Below are 24,389 nucleotides of genomic sequence, written 5' to 3'. Positions count from 1 at the left end.
AGTTGAGGGAAGTAATTGGAGATTTCGAAAATCTTGCATTCGTAACCGATCGAGGACAGTCAATAATAAATGGTATCGCCGAAGTCTTCCCCGAGGCACATCATGGTTATTGTATGTACCATATACAGGGAAACTTGAAGACCAGGTATCGAGGCAATGGCGTCGTTGCGTTGTTTAGGAGAGCTGCAGAGGCTTACAGTTTTGAAGAGTTTGATAAGTTCATGGTCGAAATAGACAGTAAATCGCATGCTGCATGGGAGTATCTAACAGAGATGGGGATTGAACATTGGGCACGATCACATTTTCCAGGACGTCGATACAACATGATGACGTCGAACAATGCGGAGTCGCTTAACGCTTTATTCAAGAAAGATCGAGAGTTACCAATTCTCGCAATGATTGAGAACATTCGTGACAAGCTACAACAGTGATTTCATGATCGACGTGAGGAATCACAGAGTTGTGCAAATGTGCTAACCCCCGCTCAAGAAGATAAGCTCTTCAAGACTCTAGATGTGGCAAGAAAGGTATATGTAGAACTACTGGATCAATTTTGCTTCTCCGTAAGATGTGCACGTAATTTCGGATACATTGTGGACTTGAATGATAACACGTGCACGTGTAGACGGTTTCAGTTGGAGAGTTTTCCGTGTACACATGCAGTGGCAGTGGCTATGCATAGAGGATTACCACCACACACCTTATGCAGTGTGTATTACATGACTGATTATTGGAGAACAGCATATGCGGAAACAATATTTCCTGTACCAAATGAAGTCGAGTGGAAAGTGCCCGACCACATTCTCCCACTGAATAACTTGTTGCCACCAGCAGTTGGACCACGTACTCCTGGACGTACACGTACGTCTAGAATACCATCTACCGGAGAGTTTTCCCAACCTCGTAAGTGCGGTAGGTGTGGTGCAACAGGGCATACTAGAAAATATTGTACAAGTCAGATTCCTCTACATGACAATGTAACGGATGTGTAATTTTAATAACTATTGGCAATGTAATTATTTATAACATTGACGTTAATTATTTATGCATATTATTTATGTGAATTATTAGATTTAGTATTTTTTTTCAAACATTTCATTCATTACATTCATTTGTTATGCATATTATTTATGTTAATTATTTGAAATCGAAGCTTTTTCTAGACACTGCATTACACGGTAGGCTGCATTGTAAAATAAATATTTAAATATTACATAAATAATCAACATTTTACAATTTTTTCGTAATTACAAATAAATGAATGAACTGTATAATGTTTAAATAAATGTAAAAATATGTACAATTATTTACGGATCCCCATTAAATTCAAATAAATTACATGCTAGTTTATTTCTCCAATTTTGTATCCATGCCTGGTTGATTGCATCAACCTTATGTACCACACTAAAAAATTCTATGTACTTGATGACGAACATGCCTAATCACCCCTACAATTAAACAATGTTGTATTAGCACATCGAAAATTAGTTAGAACCTAAGATGTAAATGACAGAAAGAAAATTACAAATACTTACGATATTTGTTGCCTCGTTGTCGTCGTGTTCCGCACGGTGGCCAATCTGTCTTGTACAGTAATGTTCGCTCGTCTAGCCATCATGGGAACGATCACAGACATCGACTCTAGATTTTGCTCGAGCTGGCCTTGTGTCAGGCATGAATGATCGGGGTCGTACACATACATCGTGGAGTCGGCGAATACGATTTCCACTGCAATGTAGTGATGATACACATACTGGTACGTACATATGCGTACAGCCATCCCATGGCTTCCCACCGACACTCGGCCACATCCCTACGACCCATTCCATCATATATTCCGGCACCGTGTACTCGCTACCCATAGCCTGGAACGACTGGTACTCAATGTCAACAGCACGGATGAACTCGGTGTTCAATATGAGTCTGCCAGGAATGTTGAACGATTTTGGATGTCTTTCAGCACGATCTCGTAGCAAATCCATGCTCAAGTCGATGTGCTACATCAAGAAACACCAATAAAGAAAGGAGTTAATCTATGAATTTCATTAAAAAAATTGATTTTGAACATACATAATAAATAACAATATTTTCATTTCACTTACATCGTCGGCTAGCCAAGCCCCCGAAGTGGTGATGTCGTGGAACCACTTGTAAGCATTTGAGATCGTATTCTCAGCAATCGTGCGACTGGCCCTGAAAAAATAAGAACAGAATTTTTAGTTATATGAAGTATACATGTGTCAGCGTCTGCATCTGCGTACTATAGTAATTACATAAAATACAAAACTTACCCAGGCTGCAGTGCTCTCCACTCTGTCTCAAAGGCTTTCCACTTGGCGTGGTCCACCTCCCTGAATAAATTCGGGTGCGTCCTGTCGACGAACCTTCTCCTCTTCGCCTCCGCGGTAAAGGGAGAAAGAACGTACTGTTATGGCACCCTTGGCCTCTTGCCACCACGTCAACAGCCATCGTCCTCTCCTCATGCGCCTCGAGAATCTCCATCTCCCCAGCCATCGGGACGACCCCCTCGCTTGCTATCGGGACCACCTCCTCAGACACAAAGACCACGGCCGGCGAGTCTGGCGTCTTCTCGGGTACCACCTCCACCTCCGGTACCCTCTCCTCCTCCGGTGCCCCCTCGACATCCCCGGATATCCCATGCACGGGTACCACCTCCAGCTCCAGTACCCTATCCTCCTCCGGTAACCCCTCGGCATCCCTGGGTATCCCCTGCACGGGTACCACCTCCACCTCCACCTCCGATGCCCCCTCGACGTTCTCGGGTATCCCCTGCACGGGCACCCCCACCTACTCGGGTATCCCCTCTGCATCGGGTGACGTCATCTCGGGTAGCACCTCCACCTCCATCTCCGGTACCCTCTCCTCCTCGGGTACCCCCTCCACGTCCTCAGGTATATCCTGCACGGGCACCCCCTCCACCATAGGTATCCTCTCTCGCCCCTCCATCCTCATCGTGTCATCTAAAAATGAATCAAATGCAGCAACTGATGGCCACGATGAGTCAATATACCCCATCTGACCCCCTCTCCCCTGATAACCACCGACCCCTCCGTCACCCCCTCCGTCCCGATAACTGCCAGTCCCTCCGTCCGATAGCCACCAGTCCCTCCGTCATCCCCTCCGTCCCGATAGTGACCCGTCCCTCCGCTACCTCTTCCATCTCGATAATCGCTCGTCCCACACAGGCCTGCTATGTCACCCCGTATCGCTGTAACCTCAGCATGGAGGTCTCCTAACCCAGCTCATAACATCGCGACATCATATCGTAACTGTGCCATGTCCCCGAACTCAGCTCGTAGTGTCACGACATTATCCCGTAACTCTGCCATGTCTCCTCTCAACTCCATTAGGAGTTCAAACAAATCAATCGTCGAAGCACGGGAACTATGTGCAGGAGGCGATACTGGACGGCCCTCCTGAAAAAATAACTATTACAAATGAATAACCTAACAAATAAAATAAAACGACAATCAAAGAATTATTTTTAAGTAACATACTCTATCTCGATCAACGCTGGACTCAGGCATCTGAACCTCCAGTGTAGCTGGACGTGATCTTCTCAGCGGAGGTGGCATCCTCGCTGGACGTGCTCTCCTCGGTGGAGGTGATATCCTCAACGGAGGTAATACTGAACGATCCTCCTGAAAAAATAAATATTACAAGTGAAGCACTTAATTACAAGATCGAAGCGATATTCAACAAATCCTGCACAGTGACATACCCTATCTCGATCCATCCTGGACTCAGGCATCTGATCGTCATGCACAGTACGAAGAGGCAATTCGCGAATATAAAACTAACTCTCCTTCTCGATCGACGGTGCCAATTCAGTGAGAACTTCAAGCTGTCATTTTGATATGCCACAGTTAATAACTATGTATTCAGATTGTAAAAGGACGTACAACATAAATATCAATTGTATAATACGTACCTCAGGATCGTCGAGGAGAGCCGATAACTGTCTGGCAAGCGGCTTGTCTTGTGCTCGCCAGTGATGCATCTGAGGATAGCGTGTCTCTCCTCTCCTCGCATACCGACTGGCCAAGATGGGGACAGTCTCGTACACCCATATCTGAAACAATTACAATTATTATGTATATAATTCAATAAAAAAAGTGTAGGTAATTCATTAACTTAAACATATACCTGCAGCGCCAACGGCAGTCCATATGCATCGTACTTGCGCTCTGGCTTATCCCCCTTTGGCATTGAAAACCCCTCCTAAACACCAGTAATGTATCAAGAAAACATCTCCAACCCCATGGGTAGTTGTTGAAGGCATCAATATCATCAACAACCTCCAAATGAAAAATGTCAATCGATCTCTTCTTGTGATGACACCGGAGTATGCTCTCGATGATAAGCACCAAGCCTAACTTCAATCTATCAGACATCCGATCACATCTCCTTAATGCATCTCCTAGCTGCGCTAGAGTGACCGTCGTCTGTCCATGAAAATATTCGTTCAACAGCATTCTGTTCCTCGGAACACAGGCCCTCGCCTCTGCATCGTCTGTACATCGCAGTCCAGTGACGAGGGCAAACTCAAATATAGAGAACGTGGCTACTTTGCCCCCAAGATCAAAATGGAGGGCGTCTCCGTCAACTGGTTTCAGCAAGCGACATAACAGGGCATCCAGCAGCTGCCCAGACCACTGTACATCATGCAATGAATACAATGGCCATAAGCATGATCGCCGTAATATATCTGCGTGATCGTCGTCCAGCAAATCCAATACCAAAGCGAAGCTGGTAAAGTTACAATTCGATGTAACTTTACTAGAGATCTGTCTGACAGCGTCGTCTAGATGATATTCCATCCTACAAAATTTCAAATATTAGAACCCTATGCAAATGATGTTCGATAAACAAAAATATGAAAAATATATACTAACACACTGCTACTAAATGTAATAACCAACCGATAACGGAATAAACAAAATGAACGTAAATTACTATTTTCCATATACTTAATTTGCTAATTTGATCGTTTATTTTAATATTTTAATTGCTAATTTTAATTATTTATCTAACACTAAATTAACTTTTTCATTTTTAATTAATGTTTAAACACTTATTTTAATTCTTTACGCATATCGCTTATTTCATATTTACAAATTTCTTTTAATTGCTTCGTAAAAAATTAATGTAATTGACATTTTCATATCCTAATTTAATTGTTTATTTTTATTATTTCACAAATGTTTATATATTTATTTAAATTCTTTATGCATATTACTTATTTAACATGTAATTAATTATTTTAATTATTTTAATAACACTTATTTTGATTGTTTATTTTAATATTTTAATTATTTTTCTAACACTTAATTTACTTTTCTAATTTTAATGAATGTTTAAATACTAATTTTAATTCTTTACGCATAATGCTTATTTCATATTTACAATTTTATTTTAATTGCCTTGCAAAAAAATTATTTGATTGATATTTTCATTTTCAAAATTTAATTGCGTATTCCTTTTTTTTTTTTTTTTTTACAAATGTTTATATATATGTTATTTAATATTTAATTATTTCTTTAATTATTTTACTATCACTTATTTTGATATTTTAATTGCTTATTTTCATTTTTTTTTTAACAGTTAATTTACTTATTTATTTTTAATGAAGTTTTAAAACTTATTTTAATTATTTACAAATGTTTAATTATGTATTTAAATTCTTTATATATATCTTATTTAATATTTCTTTTTTTAAAATTAATTTAGTAACACTTGATTTTAAATGCTTATTTTAATATTTTAATTATTTTTCTAACACTTAATTTACTTTTTTAATTTTAATGAATGTTTAAATACTATTTTTAATTCTTTACGCATAATGCTTATTTCATATTTACAAATTTATTTTAATTGCTTTGCAAAAAAATAATTTGATTGATATTTTAATTTTCAAATTTAATTGCGTATTCCTTTTTTTTTTTTTTTTTTACAAATGTTTAAATATGTATTTAAATTATATATATATATATAATTATTTCTTTTATTATTTTACTATCACTTATTTTGATATTTTAATTGCTTATTTTAATTTTTTTTCTAACAGTTAATTTAGTTATTTATTTTTAATGAACTTTTAAAACTTAGTTTAATTATTTACAAATGTTTAATTATGTATTTCAATTCTTTATATATATCTTATTTAATATTTCATTTTTTAAAATTAATTTAGTAACACTTATTTTTAAATGCTTATTTTAATATTTTAATTATTTTTCTAACACTTAATTTAGTTTTTTAATTTTAATGAATGTTTAAATACTAATTTTAATTCTTTAAGCAAAATGCTTATTTCATATTTACAAATTTATTTTAATTGCTTTTCAAAAAATTAATTTTTTTGCTAATTTAATTTTCAAATTTAATTGCTTATTTTTATTATTTTACTAATGTTTAAATATATTTTTAAATTCTTTAGATATATTAATTATTTAATATTATATTATTTCTTTTAATTTTTTTACTATTACTTAATATAAAATAATTAATTAATCTAAATTAGCAACTAATAAATATTTCGATAAATAATATAACATTTACATCTTATATTTACTAATAATTTTAAATAATATACATTCAAATTAAGCAATTCAAATAAATAATTACATATTAGAGAACACGATATAAGCCATTAATAATTATTTAATTAATTTCAATAATTACCCGAAAAAAAAGAAAAAAAAAACCGACCCAAAATATCGCCCGGCCCAGTCAACTGGGTCAACCGGGCCGACCGGCCTAGCTGCCCAGTTGACTGGGCTAAACGCCCAGTTGGGCACAGGCGCCCAGTCAACTGGGCAACCCAGTTGACTGGGACAGGGGCGCCCAGACGGCTTGCCCAGCGATCTGGGCACCATTTCCGGCCGAGGAGATCGCCGGAAAACTCCATTTCCGCGCGATCTCCACTCCTTCCCAAGCAATAACAACCCAAATTCCGCATTTACACAAGGATTTCTCAACAAATATGTATAAAATCATACTTTATTCCAAAAATAAAAATATAAACATGATTTTTTTGGTATAAATTTCTTACCTTCTTCAGAGAGAAATGGCCAACTGGGTCTCCTGTTTTTCCTTATTTGTCGATGGCTGGGTCGGTTGTGCTACAGTACTTTCCGTTTTCGGCTCCTGCTTCTTTTTCCTTGCCAGTGAGGGATAAAATTGGGTTTGTCTTCAATTTTTTTGGTTTTCACTGTTTTAAATAATTTTTCCTTTTTTTTCACTGGTCAAAGGCCATTTTGGAAAACTGGCCGGGTCAACCGACTGTTGGCCACTAATTCCTCGTCGACATTTGGACCCGAATTCCATTTTCAGAAACTATGGGGCAATCCGAATACCCTATGTTCGCTAAAATCCTACACCACAAGTGCACGGGTCACGTTCGAGTAATAAAGTGGACCTTTTGAGTCCAAGTATCGTCCCACAGAGATTGTATTAGTTTAAATTTGCCTTAACCAAAACAATAGAAATTCGTAATTTTTCGCTAACTAAATTATGATTTAATAACTTACTTATAAATATAAAGCTTAAGTTAACTAAACTAATGCGTGATTACGACTAAAAGCAAGTTTTATAAAAATATGATAAAGAAATTCGTACTAGGATCCCGAATCCCCTTATATCAACCTCCTGTAATCCGAAATTTATAAAATTAACAACACGATTCAATTATGAAGACCAATATTCCTAATTTGTTTAACAATCTCTCTCGAGTAGAGTTAAACTTATTTTTACATGTGACCCGACTATATTTCTATGACGAATGCGAACATATAAAAATGCGTTAAAGATTTATGAATACTTAAAGATTACGTAAAACATAGTGGTATATTTCTATCCCCTATCGAACTTTACGACAATTGACACAATGTCTAACTTATTTTCCATCTCTCGAGGGTAAAACAGGCCACAAATATCATACAACTATTGCGTATATAATTGTAGAGAAAATAAAATCCATGTCAATCGTTCAATAATTAAAACATGTTTTAACGTCAAAATAAATAAAATTCAAGATTAAAAATTCATAATATAAGGTTCATCGTAAATTCTAATACAAAATAATTTAGCCAAGCATGACGACGAAATTAAACAAATAAAGGGGGAACGATATCACCGGTGATTTGACGGAATGTGATTAATTCTCCAATTTTTTGCAAAATGATAGATTGATTTTAAACGCATGAAAATTTGGAATTCCTTTCTCCCGTGTTCGCCGTCTGTCTCTTTCAATTGTGGTACATAGTTCTGTCTCGTTTTCTTCAATTTTCAGCCACCTATATGCCGACTTGTGTATATGAAAAATCCCCAAAAGGGATTCCAATTTTCCACCCTCCAAGCTGTTGATTTCTGTTATATATATATGAAAATCAACCCTTGCAGCCACAATTAATCCCCCAACTGCTAGTAATTCAGCACTCAATTCCCAGGCTCCTAATCTGCTTGCCTCGGGTCCTCTGTGTGTGTGTGTGTGTGTGTGTATATAAGTGCAACCGTCCAATGTCTCTTTAATTTCAATTCGACCCTAAGCTGCAGCCAATCTTTCTGCCGTGGAATATACTCAATTCAGCTCCAGCAATTCTCTCTCTCTCTCTTTTTTTTTTCCACTCAATCTGCCAATTAAAGAGTCCAATTCCAGCCTGTTTTCTGTTCCTTTTAATTCCCCCAAAGCTGCCTGATGTTACCAAATGTTGTTCCCGACGTATTGTACCCGAGGACTCTATTTCGTCGATTTGTGTATCAATATGCTCGGGATATATGTGCTCGGGATGTCTTTCACATGCCCGAGCTCTTGACCCAAAAGTTCGTGGAACGTCATTCGAGTGTCCTCGGGATTATGACCTCGACATGTCCTCGGCGTCAACGCCTTATCCAATGAGAACTTTATTCTGACTTAAACTCCTCAACCTATGTCTCCCATTCCCAGAAGAACTCTATTAAATGATTGGTATCCCAGTTATACCATAATTCAAACTCCTATCTCGCGTAGGATTCATTGGTATAAGATTGCAAAATCAAGCTGTCCTATTACAAGTGCACTACGGAATCCTAGTATGAACAAACCACCTACCTCTATAAATACAAAGCCCTTAATTATTATTCAGGTACGTTTTACATAATTTTCAGTTCATAGCCTTACGCACAAATTTTCTCTCTAACTTAAGTATCGGAGGGGCGACGAGGACACACCTTGACGCCTTTGTTTCAGGTATCGAAAGATCACGTTCGTGCTCGTCATCAGTCGTCCAGCTCGAAATTGCTCAGGTACGATTTTTGGTAGCATCATTAGTGCCGTCTGTGGGAAGCGCTACCAAAAGCCATGGTAAAACACGTTCAGGTCTTCCACCAACAAGCTCATCCGCTCCAAACCAACCTCCTCCTGAGGATATCCCTGTTCCTCAAGAGGAATCATCAGAAGTGCTAGAGTCCCAGCCGACAGTCGTCACTACCGGAGCCTTTGAAGAGCTCAGACAACAGGTCGCCACACTTACTCAGCTGCTAAGTCAAAGAAATTTGCATCCGTCACCCACACCGACACCCTAGGGGGGTTTCATGGCCGATGCTCGAGCTTGAGCTTAGAGACATGTCCCTGACAATGGCGGAGCAGGGGCCTCGGGCATACCACACGTGACCTCGGCCTCGAGATCAGTGACCATGGAGTCCGGAGAACTCGCTAGAATTATTCAAGAAGGAATTACGGCAGGCCTACTTCAGGGCAACAAAGGGTCAACAAAATTCAGTCCCAACACTCCCTTTACTCCCGAGATATTGACATTCTCCTTGCCAGACAGATTTAAGTTGTGACGCCCCGAACTTAAGTTTTGAGTGTCACGTACTAAACATAATAGCTTCTGTCTTTGGTACATGTAAATACTCTTAAATAGAAGTATTACATGTTAGAAACTTATTTTCAACTTGGTAAAATGTCTCTCATAAATTTTAATGGCCCGCAGAAGTGCATGTCGACAAGAAATTATACTTTACATATACGGATTCTGCACTGCCACGGTTAGTTGGGGCGGCAAGTTCGACTATTTTTATAAAATTCATCCCAACTCCGTTTTCTATGAAATTTATGAAATTAGAAAGATATTTTCAAGTAGTTTTCTAGGTTAAAATATAAAAAAATTTCCAAGATCATATAATATGGGCGTTTTACTGAAAACAGTGAGGTATTGCACAGAAATTTTAGATTTGACCCTTCAACGTTTAAAAATTCATATCTCAGGTTACAGATATCCAAATTGAGTGATTCTTGTGCCCATATTAAGACAACTCAATGAGAAACGCAGTAATATTTTCAGAGGTCTCAAATGGATGTTTATGGAGTCAAAAATAATATGTTGAAGTTGACCCAAAAACTGTCCCCTTTTTGCCTTTTTATCATTTGCAAGGGAAAGTAAAAACAAAAAAACGTCTCTTAACATAACATGATAGATATAATTACATAATTTACTTCCAGTATCATATTACATCATATTTTATACATGTTTTTATATAATAACAAAAGCAAAACATATGGAAAGTAGTCAAACAAAACATACAAAACAGAAACTTCGATGTAAAATAATTTTGTCCTTGATCCATCATCGATTTTGCCGACTGACTTCCACCAACTCCACAATTATGAATCTGAGAATTTAGTATAGAACACTATGAGTATAAAGAATACTCAGTAAGATACCATGCTTGGATTTTATCATGTAATACTACACAAAAGAATGCAATCAAACACATACTTGCACATTCCGGTTTGCCGGTGCCCGTTGGACTGGTCTTAAGGCATAAGTAGATATCTAACTTTGTGGACTTGTCTACCACATTCATATTATGGTTTTTCATGCATAGCTTAAGCATAAATATTTTCATGAAATCCTACCACTTAAGTATAGAAAGTATCTTACAATAAAATTTGAAGAAATCTTGGTTGAAAATGAATTGAGAAATGCTAGGCTGGTCCTCTTCTTCCCTCACGTTTTCTGCCCTTTTTCAAACAAGTGATATTGTTTTTCATGCAAGAGAAATAAAGGGCAGCAACACATCTATTTATAGGTGAGAAAAATGATTAATTTTGGGTGACTCTTCAAGAAACTCAACATGTGTAGGCTGCATGGTTTCATTTTCTTAAATTCAAAACACCTCATGCATTAGTTAGCCACCTCATGCTTAAATTTAAAACACCTCATGTATATATGTTTCATCAATTTTCGGCCAAGTTGGAGAAACAATGTTTAATTTTAGTAATTAGGTATAAAATGGACATTTATCCCAAACCCCTAATTAACAAATTATTTTGGAAAAAACTTTTAATAAATCAACCAATGCAAAATTTGGCAACCATAAATAATTTTTTTGGCCATACTAAATTTTAAAAAGTTAAATTGCTATTCTAAAAATTAAATGAGCATAAAATTCGGAGTATTACATAAGTATCCTAGGATCAAAGAATATGACGGGACCACCGATCCAATCAATCATCTTAACGTATACACGGACGTCATGAACCTACAGGTCACACCGGATCAGGTAATGTGCAAGGCCTTCTCGCAAACTTTGACAAATGTTGCTAGGGATTGGTTCTCAACCTTAGAGCCCAACTCCATAGCCTCATTCTCGGATTTGGCGGACAAGTGCTCTGCTTTCTTCGCAAGCAGTAAACGCATCAAGAAGACAGCGGCTTCCCTCATGCAACTTAGACAAGGGCAAAATGAGACCCTACGTGACTTCATGACCAGGTTCGACAAGGAAAGACTTCAGATTTTCGACCTACATATAACTGCAGCAGTTTCTACCCTCACATATGCCATAAAGTGTGAGGTTTTCAAGATGTCATTATCTAAAATTCTGCCAAAGACGGTGATCGAGTTTCTTACCCGAGCCGAGAAGTACATAAATATGGAGGAAACACTGAACCCGAGAAATGTTGGACCATCCCATGATAGGGTCGAGCATAAATGACAGCACGACCCGAACCCCCGTCAAGAACCACCTCGGAGAAAACAGAGACAAGAGGTTTCCTCGACGTCATTCACGCGTTTAAATACGTAAAAAAAAATATATATTGATGGAGATCAAGGATATGAAGGAACTCAAATGGCCTGCCAGAATGAGGTCACCACCCGAATCTAGGGACATAAACACGTACTGTGAGTTCCATCGGGATCATGGGCATACCACGGAAAACTGCAAGGCCTGCAACGGGAGATTGAAGCCCTTATTAAAAGAGGACTCCTGAGTTCCTACGTCGGTAATGACAAACGCCCGAGGAACGATCGTGGTAGGGAAAGAGCCCCTGAAGCAAAAAGGGATGGTCAACCCACTTTTGGAACCATCAATATCATCATTGGGGATATTACCTCGGGAGGAGACTCGAACAGTGGAAGAAACCAATATGCCTGACAATATACATTGGCCTCTGGGATGCCTCATGGAAAGCTGGAGGATATTACTTTTGGAACCAGGGACTTGGAAGGTGTATCACTTCTACATGATGATGCCTTGGTCATCTCAGCGATTGTGGCCAATTTTGAAGTAAAGAGAATCTTGGTTGACAACGAGAGTGCGGCCAATATACTTTCACAAGAGGCTTTTGCCAAAATGGGAATCTCATCTCAGCAGCTCAAAGCGGTTAAAACTCCTCTCCAAGGGTTTGGGGAAGGAGTCATCACTCTAGAGGGTGTCGTCGAGCTTCCTCTAACTTTGGGTTCTGGCCAGAAACAGGTTACGAAAATGACATCTTTTCAAGTGGTACGTGTCTCAATGGCCTATAACGCTATTCTGGGAAGACCACTCCTGAACAAGATCAAAGCCATTGTGTCTACCTTCCACCTAGCCATGAAGTTTCCAACAAGTAATGGCGTTGGGGTCGTGCGTGGAGAACAAACAGCCGCCAGACAATGCTATGTTGCCAGCGTTCGGGAAATAAACAACGACGTCATGCAAATCTCGAGGACGGAGCTCGAGACCGGGCAACAAGTCAGACTTGCTCCTATCGAATAATTGATGAAAATCGAGCTCAAGCATGATAAGAAGGTGACGATTGGTCGGGATCTTGACGTCACCCTAAAGACAGAACTTATTGGTTGCTTATCTCGTAACATTGACGTTTTTGCCTGGAAGGTTGAGGATATGTCAGGGATAGACCCCAAAATTGCAGTCCACAGGCTTAACATTAGCCCAGGGGCCAGACCAGTAAAGCAGAGGAAAAGATAGTTTGCCCCAGAACGTTGGGAGGTCATTCGCGAAGAAATTAACAAACTCGTCAGTGCTCAATTCATTCGGGAGGTCCAATATCCCGATTGGCTTGCCAATGTTGTTTTAGTGAAGAAGGCCAATGGTAAGTGGAGGGTCTGTATTGACTTCACAGATCTTAACAAAGCATGTCCAAAGGATAGTTATCCCCTACTGAGGATTGACAACTTGGTGGATAACACATCTGGACATAAGCTATACAGCTTCTTGGATGCATTTTCTGGTTATCATCAAATCCTCATGGCCGAGGAAGATCAAGAAAAGACATCATTCATGGTCGATTCTGCCATATACTGTTATAAGGTCATGCCTTTCGGTTTGAAGAATGCAGGGGCAACATACCAAAGGCTCATCAACAAAGTCTTTGCTAACTTGATAGGAAGGAATGTGGAGGCGTACGTTGATGACATGGTGGTCAAGAGCAAACGGGTGGACCAGCATATTTCAGATCTTGAAGAAGTTTTCGACACCTTGCGAAAGTACAGAATGAAGTTGAACCCCGCAAAATGTGCATTTGGCATAGCCTCGGGCAAGTTCTTGGGCTTTATGATCACTCACCGGGGGATAGAGGCTAACCTTGACAAAATACAAGCCGTGGCATTTATGGAATCACCAAGGAACAAGAAAGAGGTACAGAGGTTGACTAGTAGGATAGCAGCCTTGAACAGGTTCATGTCCCGAGCATCAGATAGGTACTATCCCTTTTTCAAAGTCCTCAGAGGAAACTAAGGCTTTAATTGGAGTGAAGACTGTGAGAAAGCTTTTCAGGAGCTCAAGCAAACATTGGCATCTCCTCCTATTCTCACTAGGCCTGAGCCTGGTGACACCTTAGTTTTGTACTTGGTCGTATCTCAAAACGCGGTCAGCGGGGTCTTGGTGAAAGAGGTTAACAGAGTCCAACAACCTATCTACTATGTGAGCAAGGTCCTACTAGATGCGGAAACAAGGTATACTTTGGCGGAACAACTTGCCCTTGCCTTGGTGATAGTAGCACGGAAACTCCGGCAGTATTTTCAGTCTCACCCTATTGTGGTGCTCACTAATCAACCACTTAGGCATATACTTCAGAAGCCAGACGTCTCAGGAAGATTGATGAAATGGGCGATCGAGCTTGGAGAATTTGACATCGAATTCAAACCACGCCCATCTATCAAAGCCCAAGCACTAGCCGACTTCATTGCAGAACTAACCCCTAGGCCTCGGGGGCCAAGTGACGGCTCGAGCATGAGCACTAATTTGGACACTTGGCAAAAAATTTTTAGATGGAGCATCGAACTCCTCGGGCTCGGGTGCAGGGGTCATCATCATCAGTCTGACAAACATATGGAGATTCAATGCGCTCTTAGGTTTGAGTTTGAAGCAACCAATAACAAGGCCGAGTATGAGGCCATCGTTATTGCTCTGGAGCTAGCCCTTAGCCTTGAGCTCGAGTTCGTGAAGGTATTCAGCGATTCACAACTGGTGGTCAGACAGATTGAAGGATCATTTGAAAGGAAAGACGAGAAAATGAGTTTATACTGCATGAAGGTTCAGGATCTTCAACGAAAATTCAAGAGTTGTGAAATTGCAAAAATTGCTCAAAAGGACAACGGAAAAGCCGACGCATTATCCAGGCTTGTGTTCATGGGGGTTGACAGCCTGGATAGAACAGTTCACATTAAAGTCATCACAGAACCCAGCATCAATCAAATCCCCGACGTCATGGACATTGACAACGAACCATCTTGGATGGACCCAATCATAGAATTAATCACAAGTGGAAATCTACCAAGCGATGCCAGGTTGGCTAGAAGCATCAGAGCTCGAGCTCCTAGGTACTGCATGATCAGTGGTGTCCTCTTTCGCAGAAGTATTACTCTTCCATACCTAAGGTGCCTCAGACCATCAGAATCATCCCAGGCCCTTGCTGAAGTTCATAAAGGTGTGTGCGGGAATCATCAAGGAGCCAGGGCCCTAGCCTTTAAACTCATACGATATGGGTACTATTGGCCAAATATAAAGAAAGACGCCTCAGAATATGTTAAGAGATGTGATAGGTGCCAGAGGTTTGGTAATGTTATCCATTTACCGGCCGAAAACCTCACTAACATTAACTGTTTGGCCCCGTTTGAACAATGGGGAGTTGACATCCTCGGGCCCTTTCCTGTGGCAAGAGGTCAATTAAAGTTTGTTGCTGTAGCAGTAGAGTATTTCACAAAATGGGCAAAGGCCGAACCTCCCGCAACGATATCGGAGCCCAAGCTAAGGTCCTTCACTTGGAGGTTTATCATTTGCAGGTTTGGGATACCAAAGGTCCTCATCACCGACAATGGCAGGCAATTTGACAATCATCAGTTTAGGGACTTTTGCTCAAACCTTGGAATTGATCACCGTCTGACTTCAGTTTCGCATCCTCAAAGCAATGGTCTGGCCGAGGTAACAAATCGAATCATATTACAAGACCTCCGAACAAGAATTGGTAATGCTAGGAGTTCTTGGTTCGACGAGCTGCCTTCTATACTATGGACGTATAGAACAACTCACAGGACAACCACAGGAGAAACCTCTTTTATGTTAGCCTATGGCATTGAAGCAATGGTCCCGATGGAAATTAGACTGCCAAGCCATAGGAGGCCAGAGCCAGAAGCCTTGGGGCATACAACTGAACACCTTGATCTCTTGGAAGAAGTACGGGAGCAAGCCGCTATAAAGGTGGCCTCTTACCAAACTAAGACAGCAAAACATTTTAATAACAAAGTCAAGACTCGGAGGTTCAGAGCTGGCGACTTGGTCTTGAGGAGGGCCGAAGCAGCAGGTCACCCTCCAGGGAAGCTCGGGCCCATCTGGGAAGGACCCTTTGAGGTCATACGACAGGTTCGCAAAGGAACGTACAGCCTAAGAGACACTTCGGGTATACCTCTTCCAAGGCCCTGAAATGCCGATAATCTGAAAATATATTACAAGTAACATTCTCGATGCCATCTAGGAGATTTTATTTTTATTCCTACATTTCTAATTCTTCTGAATATTATTTTTGGTTCTTCGGGCTTGTGTGCCCTTGCATTTTATTTCTAGTGTGACGGGCCTGCGTGCCCATGCATGTTTTTTGTTTTCTTTTGTAATGAACTACGTTCGGCTTGATCCTGTTTGGGTACGTAGGCAGCTTGTATGCAATATAAATCCGAGTGCAGTCCGAGAACTTAATAAATTCAAACCTCGGGTATAAAAGCCCTATAGTTTGCTTTGCGTTCAGGAATTACCTAAACCTTGCCCCGCGCAAGCACCAAAGCCTTGCCTCGCGCAAGCACCTAAGCCTTGCCCCGAGCAAGCACCAAAGCCTTGCCCCGCGCAAGCACCTAAGCCTTGCCCCGTGCAAGCACCCAAACCTTGGAGCCCATAATCAGCACATCAAAATCTTGCAGCACAAGTAAACATCTCGAGGACATACATCCCTGACCACCTATCCTTGGATTTTTGTCTGAGGTTCCAAAGTAAAACCTCGGGATATACTTCTGTACAGAGGTCGGGCACAATTCTTCGTATACCTCGAGGTTACCACCCCTCGCGATGATTCCTCGAGGTATTCATAGGATTGGTTCAATACTGACGTCGGGATAATTTTACAATCAAGGTGTTAAACTATATCCTGCATTCATCACTGTCCTCAGCCTTATGACATGCTTAAAATCGAATTAATTCTTCTCAATCGTCGAGATAATTTATCGTCTTAGTCGTCGAGATAATTAATTTATCTTAGATGTCGGGATATTTTTTACCGTCATGTGTTAAACTATATCCTACATTCATCACTGTCCTCGGCATTATGACTTGGTTAAAATCAAATTATTTCTTCTCAATAGTCGAGATAAATAATTCGTCGTCGAGATAATTAATCTTCTTTGTCTTCAAGATAATTAATTCTTCTCAGTTGTCGGGATAATTAATTGACAAAAGTCGTCGGCATATGTTGATGAAATAAAAATGCGTCGATAACACAAAATGAGCTCGGTAAAAAGGAAAAAACTATTTTCATTAAGATAGGGCATTTTACGTCAAAAATTACAAATTAAAATAAATACTCGGGGATTGATCAAATTTAGACGTCGGTGTTCTAACTGCCCTGGCCTTCCTCAACATCATCACCCTCAATATCGACGTCTTCATCCCCAGCATTTTCTTCAGACTCAGAAAGCTGAAGGTCATCAGCCACCTCGGGAATCGACTTCAGATCCTCAAGGCGAGCATCTGGCCTCAGGCGGATAAAAGCTCGAGCTTCCTTCAAGGCATGAAAGTATGAGCCCATAGCATACTCGCCCTTCAACTCGTTGAAGGCGACAGACTTCTTAAAGTCTTCAACCGCATCAACTTCAGCATCGGCCAGCTTTGCGTCCAATTCTTTTTGAGTATGCTCAAGCTCGAGTTTGAGGTGCTCAGCCTCGTCCTTCGCAGTACTGGCCTCATCCTAAGCATTGCGAAGATCATTTCTCATCTATTCGCGCTCTCTCATCAGCTGAGCACGTTCCTCCTCGAGGTCGGCGATCCTCAGATCTCGAGCAGAAATGGCACCCTCGAGGTCGGCCATTTTTGAAGACTCGTCTTTTCCCTTTAAGGAAAGACCTCGAGCTATGCCCAATGTCTGGAAAAAAGAGCGCGGGCAACTTAACCTTGGGAAGTAAAGATTGTAAAAAATGATAAAAATAAAAACTGTCGATGATCTTACCTTCAAGGCCATAGCCTCGAGAGCCCTCAAGCCATTGCTTAAATCGACGTCTGCCCGGTACTTATCAACAATGCTGAGCACGGACTGACACCGGGAGCATCCCTCGGGATTAGCAAGGCCCGGTGGTAGGCATTCATCCTCAAGGTCAACCACGTCAACAGGTCCTCGAGGATGAGGATCTCGAGGAGTCCCCAGAAGATCTTGTTGCTGAGTTCCCATTCTCTCTACTCCCGGAGACGGTCCTTGGGGCCTTGACGACTCACTGGGCCCACTTGTCTACTTTTCAAGCCTCGAATCCCGAGGTTTCTTTTGGCCCCTCCTTTGGCCTGGAGCCCGGGCCTGGGGAGCCTTTGACTTCTTGCTAACTGCCTGACGAAGGGCACTTGGGTTAAACGTCATTTTTGCAAAAAATGACATGTTATTAGCACGAGCATTAATAAAAATATAGGTCGGAAAATTAAAGCGTTAAAATCGCGTATTCTACCCTCGACGCCTTTCATGTTCGCAAGCTCGAGGATATCATCCAAATCATAAATGAGGGGCTCGAGTTCCTCTAGCATTTGCCTATGCCTCTCCAACGACTCAAAATACGCCTGACCCCCACAAAACCTAGTAGTATCGGGCACCCCCTACCGAAGACTAAAGGGAACATCGAGATCTTGAGGTATAGCATAAAACCACTTATCCTTCTACCCTTTCAGGGAGCTAGGCATCCTCGGGATTCTAAACCCACCTAGGGTTGAGAGATAGGCAAAACAAGAGTACTGGGGGAGTTGTTTTAGGTCGAAAACCATCCTACATAGGTCGACATACGGGATAATCCCGAGGTATCTACAACCAATAAAAAAATATGTCAACATCCTCCACCCGTTCGGCACTAATTGCCCCGGACTCATATTATGCTCGGTCAAAAGTGCGAGGAAAAAAGGATGCAGTGGCCACCTAAATCCCCCCTTTAGAGAATCTTTAAAAACGACAAACTCTCCTTCCTGAGCAATAGCTACCCTATCTTCATCCCTGGGAGATCTAATATCACAGTTCGGCATCAGGCCGAACTCCCTAGCAGTCGCCACTGCTAGGTGCTCCTTAAACCTACACGGTTGGTCAGGGTATACTAACGGTGTCGGGATATCCTGAGCTTGAGGATTAGCACTTATGGGGACGGCCATAGGAATTATTGACTGTCCTAAGTCCTCGGTTGGGGTTTATGAACTCGAGGACGATGTATCACTATCACTGCTCGACATCCTATCTTAAATTTAGACTTTTCTAAAAACAAACAACTTAAAGTCTTGAGGACTCACCTTATCCCGACGACTTCAACAAGGTTTACTGATAGTGAAAAAGTAAAAAAATGAATAGGAAATGAGGCTTATATAGGAAAACATGGGTGGCAGGCCAAAGGTCGCATCCTGAACCGTTCGATCATGTCACGTGTCGTACATCCTAGGGTCTAAAAGTTATACCGCCTTTGTACTAGGGCTGGCGTCACTACCACATCTGATGTCAGCCCTCACGAATCTTTCCTCTGCAATGAATTGTCGGGGGTATTATACCGATGACTGTAATTTTGATCTTTTGCACCTATCCTCATGCATATAAAATCGAGCACAGGTGCACGAGGGCCACTGATGTTACCAAATGTTGTTCCCGACGTATTGTACCCGAGGACTTTACTTCGTCGATTTGTGTATCAATATGCTCGGGATATATGTGCTCGGGATGTCTTTCACATGCCCGAGCTCTTGACCCAAAAGTTCATGGAACGTCATTCGACGTGTCCTCAGGATTATGACCTCGAACGTCAACGCTTTATCCAATGAGAAATTTATTCCGACTTAAACTCCTCAACCTATGTCTCCTATGCCCAGAAGAACTCTATTAAATGATTGGTATCCCAGTTATACCATAATTCAAACTCCTATCTCGCGTAGGACTCATTGGTATAAGATTGCAAAATCAAGCTATCCTATTACAAGTGCACTACGGAATCCTAGTATGAACACACCACCTACCTCTATAAATACAAAGCCCTTAATCATTATTCAGGTACGTTTTACATAATTTTCAGTTCATAGCCTTACGCACAAATTCTCTCTCTAACTTAAGCATCGGAGGGACGATGATGACACACCTCGACGCCTTTGTTTCAGGTATCGGAAGATCACGTTCGTGCTCGTCATCAGTCGTTCAGCTCGGAATTGCTCAGGTACGATTTTTGATAGCATCACTGCTGATTTTCTGTGGTCTTTATTCTATTAAACCTCCGGCTACTTAAGCTCTCGGCTTGCTGTATATTTAATCCCCAGAAGGGATTTCAATTCTCTCCCACGGAAGCCTCCTTCGCGTTGTTTTCTATCTGTATCTTTATTCTATTATGCCTCGGCTCTCTTTTTTTCTTCAGACTTTTGTGGGTATTACATTGATATATGTGTTTAGGTCAACTTTTTGCAGCCCACCAATTTGTTTCATTCCAATTAAAAGTCCAAAAGAAAACCCCATTTAATGTAGTGTTTTCTTGAAAGTCCTCAATTCTTCCATGTAATGCAAATGAGTCCGTTTCTTCATTTTCTCCTCAATTTTGATCCTCCATCTTTTATTTCGCGAGATTCTGTCCACAAACTCAATTTAATAGCTAATTGATTATTTTCTTTTCCAATTGCTTCAAAACGGGTCCATAACTAAAAACAAAAGAAAATTAACACAAATTAGGTAAAAATTAATAATTTGACAACATAAAAGCACAATTATGTAGTCCGAATAAGTGCACAAAATGCACTTATCACCCTCCAATTGTTTAGGGGTCATTTGACAATTTATACTAGTTCTTCTTCATCTTCCACTATTTCCTCGTTCTTCTTTGTCCTGCAACCGTTAATTCTGCTACTCGTATCGCCGCCAGAATCCTCCAGTCCAAAAGGTATCTATTTTCTTCGTTTCACTGGCAAATTTAAACTTGCGAGAGATTTTATGCTCTAAACTAATGAGATTTAGTTTTTGCTAGTTCAGATTTGGTATTTTACTGCTTGTTGTATTATTCTTCAATGATTAATTTTAATTGTTTTCAAGATGTTTAAGTGTTGGGTGGATGAATTGAAATTATTGGAGAGTTTTGCTTCTGGAGGTTTCTACTGAAAACCCAAGTCCACATCTTGCTAATGAATATATCAGCGGCGGCACCATTATTTTGGTCCTTAAGCCTCTCCCACCCCCACCCCACCCCACCCAATGGATGCATACTACAGCTTCACCATGGACCAGGGATTTAGGGTTTATTTCTAATTTAGGATACAAATAAATTTGAATTTGAATTATCAATAGGAAATTTGAATTTAGACCTTTTTTCCATCAGTTTTGATAGCATGGATCAACTTTTTAGGTTACAAACTTGCTCCATTTTACATTCGCAGGCTCATGGAGATTCTCTGAAAGCAAAGAACCTAGAAAGGGGCTTTTTACCTTTGCGCCTTAAATTAGACTATGCAATAAAATATATCTTGCCGACTGTTTTGCTTCTGATATTTTGGGAATTTTTTACTGTGATTGTTTAGCTTCCTGGTAACTCTACATTTAATTCCAGCAATACCATTGACTTCCAGCTACCCTTGATACGTGGACTACTTCATAATGGGGAACAAGTTAGAAGAAATAGAGAGCTCCATGGTTCTGATCAAGCAAGGTGCTGAAGCTGTAAGTTGGATTGTTTATTTTCTTGGATTATTAAGAACAGCTACTAGTAGCCTTGTAAGCTTTTGGCTGCTATAGTTTATTTTTTTTATTTTTAAAATTGTATTGGACCATGTCACTATAATATAAAAAAAAAAAGAAAAAGTGAAAAAAATAAAATACTTTCTCGCAGTTTCATATTCCCTGTTGATCATGCTCTAACAATTAGTAAATATGGACTAACTTTATTTCCCTATGATTTGTAATTCCGTCTTTGTAAATATGGACTAACTTTATTTCCCTATGATTTGTAATTTCATCTTGTATCTTATTTAGAGAGTCTTCGAGTCAAAATTTGTCGATAGGAGGTCTATTGTCAAGGAACGCTTTTCGAAGAAGTATAGGCATCCATCTTTGGACTCAAAGCTCACACTCAAACGCTTAAATGCGGTTGGTGTTTCTATGTCAAGTCACTTCCTTTCGTGATTGTTAATTATCATAGTTATCTGCTTTTTTGACTTCAGAATTTAAATTTTGGAGCAGGAGGCAAGGTGCATGACAAAAGCTAGGCGACTTGGGGTTCCCACTCCAGTGCTTTATGCTGTCGATCCTTTGTTACATACCTTGACCTTTGAATATGTTGAGGGTCTCTCAGTGAAAGACGTATTCCTTGACTTTGGATTACATGGTATTGTTGAAGAACGGATGAATGATATTGCGACTCAAATTGGTGATGCAATTGGCAAACTGCATGATGGTGGCCTCATCCATGGTGATTTAACGACATCAAACATATTAATTCGGAGTGGTACCAATCAGCTGGTGGGTTATTTCTCCATCAGTTGTTTATAGGTTTTGGTTGATCTTTTTTTCTACCTTTATGAGCATCATTTACCTTTCTCGAGGGTCAATTTTCTAAAATTCATCTATTCTACTTTGTCAGTACTCTCTCTTTTCCACTCCATCATTTTCATTTGGGATGGGGGTGTGAACCCCATGCAAATCGAAACCTAAGTTGTATAAAGTTGGTGATTCTGTTTTTATCTTCTCACAGGTAGTCATTGATTTTGGTCTAAGCTTTACATCAACCCTTCCAGAAGACAAAGCAGTTGATTTATATGTACTTGAACGAGCTTTGCTCTCTATGCATTCTTCATGTGGAAATGTGGTGAGCATCCTTATCTACCATACAATTTTCAAGATGCCACACTTGATTGTCAAGGAGACATAAGAAAGCAAAAAAAAAACGAGTCATTGCAATTATTTCCTCTCTTTGTTGGCAAAAGATAATTAGACCCTCATGTTATTCTTTTGCCACTGATTTGTCATTTAGTATGGTGTAACAGTCTTTATTGGATATAGAGCTGTGGAAGGTCGAGCGAACTTGCAATTCCACTCTTTTCTTGTCTTTTCATTTTTCACTTTTTGGTTTGGGGTGGTTGGTTGGGTGGGATCATGTTTGCAAATCAAAGAATTATAGAATCATTGTGCAAGACAACTGCAGAACTGGTATCATCATTTTATCCACACATGGGAGTATCTCTTTGCAACGAACTGTAGTTTTTTTATGCTGTTGTCAACCGATATATTCCATACTGATTAATAAATCACCAATTGCTTACCTTTATTTCTTGATTAAAAGACGCACTTGAATTCAAATTGATCTTTTTGTAATTTTTGCATAGATGGATAGAATACTTGCTGCATACAGGAAGTCCTCAAAGCAGTGGTCATCAACTTTAAATAAGCTAGCCCAAGGTGCCCTTCGGTTTAGACATTTATTCCTAATGTGATGTTATATGTACTATTCTAAATTTTGTTTCCTTTTTCCATTGGTTTTCTGACCTATTTCAGTGAGACAGAGGGGAAGAAAGCGCACAATGGTGGGTTGAGCTCTGTCAATTATGTGCTTCACACAATGGTAAAAACTGAAATCAAATACTCTTGTTACCGATTTTTTTTAGTATGTTAATAGATATCTCTATTTAGTACTAAATGAAAATCTTAATTTGGTGATTAAAGATTCCAGTACCACGTCATCCAGTTTTATGATCTTGTATTTCGCCATTCACACTGAATAATAAGCTTTCCCTCAAGTTATATGAAAATCGGGTTCTGCGGTGGATGATTGGATAATGATACAACCTTACCAAATAAAAGGGGAAAAAATTATTTCAATTATGGGATGGCACAATTCTGCATATACTGTACGTGCCTTCATCACTATGATTTATAAAAAACATTAATCATATGGTCTGTGTCATATCCTCTTGTGGAGGAGGTTCAATCTTAAGTTGTACTGTTAATGACGTTGAAGGACGCTAAATTCAAATTACGAATGTTACAGTTAGTGCAGATTTTGTTGATAAATTGAGTTGATGGGCCGTGCATAATACAATGGTATATGCCAACGTATATTTTTGCATTTTGCAGACCCATTGATGTTTGTATTTTGCACAAGGCTATTTGCATTTCTTCGCAAGGTTGTATCCTGCTTTGGAAATGAATTATAGTGATGAGTCTTGGGCTTTAATTCTCTGAATAATTCAGTAACAGGAACATAATGCTTACATTTTTTTAAGGAAAATCTGGTAAATATGATTTCTTAATGCTCATTATCCAGGAAATGTCAGTGGCAGGAACTTATTGTTATAACTTAGCTAAATTTGAGCATGATCATAGGTGCTCATCCCCCCCCCCCCCCCCCCCCCCCCCCCCCCCCCAAAAAACA

The 24,389-nt window shown here is 39.9% G+C and overlaps 1 protein-coding gene across 5 annotated transcripts in view; it reads left to right on the top strand.

Annotated features, from left to right (window-relative positions):
- Positions 1-20,764: 20,764 nt before the first annotated feature.
- LOC111411810 (TP53-regulating kinase) overlaps positions 20,765-24,389 on the top strand; it is a 4,377-nt gene continuing 752 nt past the window's right edge. Inside the window, exons 1-8 of one of the 5 annotated variants that reach the window (XR_002705901.1) lie at positions 20,791-20,912; positions 21,403-21,682; positions 21,995-22,108; positions 22,202-22,480; positions 22,713-22,826; positions 23,344-23,416; positions 23,513-23,579; positions 23,755-23,865. Coding sequence is in view for 4 of the 5 variants with exons in the window: in XM_023042420.1 (XP_022898188.1) it covers positions 21,620-21,682; positions 21,995-22,108; positions 22,202-22,480; positions 22,713-22,826; positions 23,344-23,416; positions 23,513-23,550 (681 nt within the window). In the remaining variant the exon portion in view is untranslated. Of the gene's footprint in view, positions 20,913-21,402; positions 21,683-21,994; positions 22,109-22,201; positions 22,481-22,712; positions 22,827-23,343; positions 23,417-23,512; positions 23,580-23,754; positions 23,866-24,389 lie in introns of all 5 variants that reach the window. The other 4 variants (XM_023042420.1, XM_023042421.1, XM_023042419.1 and 1 more) reach the window with 4 other exon arrangements.

The sequence above is a fragment of the Olea europaea genome, chromosome 16, assembly GCF_002742605.1.
Source record: "Olea europaea var. sylvestris chromosome 16, O_europaea_v1, whole genome shotgun sequence".
In the NCBI taxonomy this organism is placed as follows: domain Eukaryota; kingdom Viridiplantae; phylum Streptophyta; class Magnoliopsida; order Lamiales; family Oleaceae; genus Olea; species Olea europaea.
The sequence above is the reverse complement of the archived record's forward strand: the minus strand, read 5'-3'. Positions and strand labels throughout refer to the sequence as shown.